This window comes from Gossypium arboreum, chromosome 13 (genome assembly GCF_025698485.1).
Source record: "Gossypium arboreum isolate Shixiya-1 chromosome 13, ASM2569848v2, whole genome shotgun sequence".
In the NCBI taxonomy this organism is placed as follows: Eukaryota; Viridiplantae; Streptophyta; class Magnoliopsida; order Malvales; family Malvaceae; genus Gossypium; species Gossypium arboreum.
The window spans coordinates 122,891,912-122,898,298 of NC_069082.1; the positions used below are offsets into that span (position 1 = coordinate 122,891,912).

Here is a 6,387-nt window from a genome sequence, read left to right on the forward strand (position 1 = left end):
ATGTAAAGTATAACCAATGTTTAAGGTAAATATTGATAATTAAAACATGGCTTTTGTATTCAAACCTTGTTGGAAGCATTGATTTTGTAATTAGTAAATTCGGATCGAATGTTCGCATATATCTAAATCCAAATGTGCAAGTGTAGGAATGTGGATTCTAATAATGGATACGAGGGAGTCTATCTGCATCCACTCTAGATTTGAAACGAACAGTAATTTAAACATCTGAATTATCCGAAAATTATCTGAATGCACAAAGTTCAAGTCAAATAACCAATTAACAATCCAAATTGTCATCCCTAAGTTCCAATGTTTGACTTAGACTAAGTGCCCAACCTTGGCCCTCTGGCTATTTGGTTGACCGCACTATCAAGTTCAAAATTTTAACCTAAACAATCACATGTCGTGCCAACATACCGAAACCACGTAAAATCTTGTTATTTCTACACTTTCCCGGTGCCCATAATAAAGAAATAAATAGAGTGGAAACATTTATGAGGATAAACCACGTAGCACAATCAATTGTTTACTTTTTTGGAGAACATATATAATGAGAGGATTAGTCACTACTATTAACAATGAATACTTTATTACCAAAAAAAAAAATAGAACCCTCATGGCAACTTCGAGTTCCACATGTTGTTAGACATACAATTATTCTCGAGCCAATCATGGAAGCTTGATGAGAACAAAGTCAAATCTCCTTTGCAACCATGCATTCTCTAACAATAAGGTCAATCCACTCAAGTAGATTATCACAAAAACTACAATATGCATAAGAAGACATGTTCTTGTTAACCCCTACATGATTTGTATTCAATCTATTAACAGGTTAACTGACCTTTTAATTTAAAGCTCACTCCCATTAAGTTTGAGGTAAGAGATTTTATTTGACGAGTTTCACTCATTTATTATAGATTATACTCACAACAAGAACCATAAAAAGAAAAAAAAAACCATCAATCCTAATAGATTTCTCGATAAATTGTTCAATGAGTCGATCCATAAATTCAAAAGTTAACAAAAACTTTTAAATACGTTGTTATTATCTTTATCTTTATCTTATCTTTTAATTACTAGACCATTTATCTTGGTTTTTATAACAAAATCATTTTATAAATTTCTTTAATTATGTTAATTAAATTTTAACTCAATTGAAATTGTCGTTATTAAGAGAATGTTGATTTAAGAGCAATTAAGAAAGTAAGGGTAAAAACAGTCTCTTTTGTATTAGAAAACCAAATACTTCACAGTACTAATCTGAACTCATAAAACGAACATTAATATGTTTTTCTTTCTAGTTCAAAAAAAAAAACGTTCTTTTTCTGCAAATAAGCCTGCATCAGCAATCACTCCACAGAAATCTGAAATGGGGAAATGATTTATTTCGATTATTACGAAGACGATAAGCACATAAAATATTCGAATTCAAGGGGTAACTGACTGTAAATATTAGGTCGACATAACAGAAGCAAGCATTGAAACTGATACGCCTATATATCACAAGACAAAGACGGCACTAGAACCAGAGAGCACTGTCAATAATATCCTTAGGAACCAGAAGCTTTAGTAAGCACACGAACCATATCGTCAATATCCGTCCAGTTTTGCTTAACCAATCGACCCAACTCATCCAAATCCATCGCATTCAAACTCTGCAATATCCCTTTTCCACTCAGGCTTCCGAACATGACTTCTTTCAACTCCTTCTGGCGATTCTCCTCGCGCAGTTTCCTAAGCTGTTGAGTAGCTTTGGCTAAGCTTTGCTCAAGGAAACTCTCTTGGTTAACCATCTTATTGTTTTGTTTCGACAGGGGCAGCTTCTTGAACTCGGATAGCAAGCGTCGGGCATCCTCGAGGGACGGCCATACCTCCGCTTGAGAGCCGAAATCAGGAGAGTTGATAACAGCAAAAGCTTGAATCCCACAAAGGGTAGTGAGTTCACGCACCTTCTTCACCAGACCCTTGGTTCTTTTCTTGTAGGTAGTTTTCCTTGCTGAATCAGTGGTAATGTAGGCAAGCATTATTTTCTTTCTAGACATGGAGAATTGAAGGCTTAGTTTCTATGAATTTGATTGCATGTTACCCCAACAGTGTGTGTGTGCTTATATATGGATATTAGAGGCTGGTAGAGAAGAAGGGATGCCTCACTTGTCCTCGCAGGTGTTTAAATTCCAGTGATGATACCAAATTCATTACCATAATAGCTGCAATTTTAATGTAGACATTAAATGCGTAAGTATGTTTAGGTTGAGGCTTTCAGTTAAATATTTCATATTTTAGTGATATATATCATCTATGTCACAAAGGTCTAAATAAAATTCAAGACAGTTGGATTTGGGGCAACCAAAATAGAAAGCTCAGCCAAATACTGAACCTAAAGAGCAGACCTACACTGAGGACTTGTAAAACAACGCAAGTGCTATATATGAATTTTAGAAAATAATTATAATATTTACAAAGAGACACAAGCTATTATGTAAAAGTAGCCTCCACAAGGGCATCAAGACCCATGTGGGTTACCCTCAAGCTTCCAAGCCATCAAATCTATGTGCTTTCTTGATCCATTGAATCTCAATGTATTGTCTACAAATGGTATTTCGTTAGTTAGAGGTGGGATCATCCTTTATATTTCAAAATAACTTTTATACATGGTGGATATGAGATTCATGACTTTTTTCTAAGATCATGATAGTCTCTTACTCTAACGAGGGTTCAGTATCTTTAGTAGCACATTATAGTATCTTCAAATGCTAATTTTAATATCAAATGTCATGATCCACACCAACTTATAAAATATTGTTTACTTTAATCCAATAAATCTCACAAATTTATCTAAAGGTGTCTTGTAAGTTAATAATTGGTATGAATACTAATATAGTTACATCTAAAACTAATTTTAATACATAATTGATGTGGATTCATGGCTCCTCTTAAAGACTATGGCACATTGGACCCTCCTCTACAAAAGAATCAAGACCTGATTTACAAGGGTACGTAGAGAAATTTAGTTATACATAGTCGATGCGAGATTCATTACTTTTCTCTAAGATCATAAAATTCTCTCTTAATCCAACAAGGGATCATTGTCTTCAGTGGCACATGTAAGTACTTTCAAAGGCTAACTCTGATATCAAATGTCACAGCCCACACCAATTTATAAGATATTATCCGCTTTGACCCACTGGATCTCATAATTTTATCTACGAAAAGCACTTCACAGGTTAATAATTGGCATAAATATTTATTTAGTTGCATCCAAAACTAATTTTAATACATAATTGATGAGGGATTCAGACTCCTCTTAAAAACCATGACATGTTGAAACCCCTCATTTATAAAGGACTCAACACGTAGTTCACAACGGCATATAAAGAATTATAGTAATTTCTTTTAGACCCCTATGTATCCATAACTATCCACCTTACTATTACTTGGATATTTCTAACCTCCTTTAAACACTAGCTTGGGTATGGACTATGAAGCACACCTTCTCCTTGCCGATCCTCTCATACTACATGTATTTGATATAATTTGGTAATATTGTTTATTTTAATTTATGTAATTCACCTTTTTACTCTTTTGTTAAATATATATGTATTAGATGATTTATATTTTAATATAAAATTATGATGGAGTTTACCGAAAACATTACAAATGGTATAAAATTTAATCAAAGGTTGCCAAAACTATTAACAAATTATATTAAAGATTATTGTCAACGTTATCCATTTATATAAAAAAAATAACAAAATCGTCAACAATCTCTTGATCCAATGCAAAAGCATTATGTTATAAGCATGAGAGGTTGGGTTTGATCTCAAGCAACCCCATCTGCCTCCCCAATTATCAAAAAAATAAAAATAAATCATATCAAAGATCATCGAAATTATATTAATTAAGGGTTATACTCAAAGTTATATCAAGGTTTTATATAGAAATTGTGTTAACTTAAGAGGTTATAGGAAAGTTACTTATAAGTGTATGAAATGTTAAAACAAACTTATATAAATAGTAATAAAAAATTTAAAAAAAACCAAAGATTTTATCAAAGAGTGTTTACATATAATAATTATATAAGTTAAAACTAGTAAATGTTATAAAATAAAAGAGATTGCTAATTGATAAAAGTAACATATTTTAATCCTATTCTTAATGCGTTTTTTGATGATTACTTATGCAAATTGGTGAATTTTATGCTACTAATCCTTTGAATTCATGTTTATATACTTAGGAGAGCATTTGGGAGCGAAAGGAGTGAAAAACAAGCTAAAATTGGACAAAAAGAGCAAATTTTAGGAGCTACACGAGCTGAGCCAGGTCGTGTCGATTTCGCAATTCGTATTCCAAACATCCAGAAAAACACAATTTTTAGGCTTTCTAGGCATTATAAAATCTATAAATACCAAATAGAAGAAGAGAAAAGGGGGCCATCGGAGAATATCGAGAAAACAACTCAAAGAACACCATAGGAGCCAACTCTGGAACGGATCTCCATCAAGATTGAAGATCTCCTTTTAATTTCTCTTGAAGTTTTTATGTGTTTCTTTATTTATTGTAGTTTTTCTAACTTTGAGATTTTTTTGTACACAATTATGAACTAATTCCCTAGATACCTAGGGAGGATGAAACCTATAATGAGTTCTATTATTTAATTTGTGTTTTACGCGATAAATACATGATTCTTGTTCTTAGTTAATATTTTTGGGATATTAATTCATGTTTAATGTGCTTAATCAATGGAGCAAAAGTCCCTATTTAAGAGTAAATCTAGCATAATTGAGTGGAGTTGCATGCAATCCTAGAAATAGGATGACATAAATCTACCAAATTCGAGTCAAACCTAATAGGGGAATCTATAGATCGAGTTAATGCAAAAATAGGGGTTTTTATTAGAAAGAAACTTCAGTTAATCAACCTAGAGTCAGTTGCTCTTACTCTCAAAAGAGATATTAGCATAATTTAGGGATTTCTACGAATCAAGATACCAAGTAAATAAATCGTTTAAATCAGATTCATAATAATAGATAAAGTCTAGGTGGATTCCTTCCTGGGAATTGTTTCTCTCATTGGTTATTATTCGATTATTTTCTCGATTTATTTTCGGTTGAGTTCTTTAGTTAGAATAATTTAGTGATTTTAGTTTAAAAAAATCACTTCAATTTGTTGGCTAAATAATAGGAAAATGGTAATTACTAATACTTTTAGTCTATGTGGATGCGATATCTCTACTCACCGCAGCTATACTATTTATCAATAGGTGCACTTGTCTTCGTCGTATGTTTAGTTAGTTACATAAAACACACATCATAAACAGAGAGAGTAAAGAACAAATAAAATACTAGAAGCAATAAAGAATGTATTTTATTGATCAATGGGATGATTACAATGCTTCTTCAAAGTCTTTATTTATAGGCATAACAAGTATAAATGAAGTAGAGATCTAATTCTGATAACTATTAGAATTTAAAGTACATCAAAAGTTATCTTGATCTTGATGGACATCCACTTAATAAGATATTCATAAAACTCACCCTTGGATGTCCATTGGTAGATAATGTGCCTCGTTAAAATCTTATTAGGAAAAACTCTGTGGGATAAAAAAAAAACCTAATGAACAAAAAAGAGTACACAATCTTTTATTAAAAGCTGTCTGATCGCGTGATTCGTAACAAGTAATAAATATTTATAATGAAGATCAAACCTAGACTAACTATTATCACGACGAAAACGCAAGTGCACCTATCGAACAATAGTATAGTAACGGCAAGACTAGGATATCGTACCCAAGGGAACCAAAAGTACTAGTAATAACTATCTTTTTATTATCTAACCTAGAAATAAAAGGGTTTGTTTATTAAACTAATTATCTAAACTAATTAATTAATTTAATTAAAGCAAAGAGAAAATTTGGAAAAAGACTTGAAGAGAAGCAATTGATAAAGACGAAACCCAATGAGGAATCCACCTAGATTTCACTTGTTATCTAACTCTGAATCGGACGATTTATTCACTTGACTTGATCCGTGAGACTTCCTAACCTATGTTATTATCCCTTTTGAGACTAATAACGTCTAACCCTCAGTTGAATTAATCGAAATCTCTTTCTTAATTAAAACCCCTAGGGAAGCAGTAAATCACTCTATGGACTCCCATATTAGGTTTCACCCTAATTCGGTAAAATCTCGTAACCCTATTTCTAGGCGTTCGATCAACTCCGCTTAATTATGCCAAATCTACTCTTAGGCAGGGTCTATTCCTCCTCTGCATAAGCACATCAAATCATGAATTAATACCCGAAATATTAACTCAAGCATTAAGAACACATAATTAAGAACAAATCAAGTATTTATCATACGATTAGATAATAATAACAAGATCCATCAT

At 32.1% G+C, this 6,387-nt stretch overlaps 1 protein-coding gene across 1 annotated transcript; it reads right to left on the reverse strand.

Moving 5' to 3' along the window:
• Positions 1 to 1,473: 1,473 nt before the first annotated feature.
• LOC108462654 (agamous-like MADS-box protein AGL80) lies at positions 1,474 to 2,084 on the reverse strand. The gene has a single exon (XM_017762578.2). The coding sequence runs from the start codon at positions 2,040 to 2,042 to the stop codon at positions 1,551 to 1,553; it is 492 nt and encodes a 163-aa protein (XP_017618067.1). The 5' UTR covers positions 2,043 to 2,084; the 3' UTR covers positions 1,474 to 1,550.
• Positions 2,085 to 6,387: the final 4,303 nt, after the last annotated feature.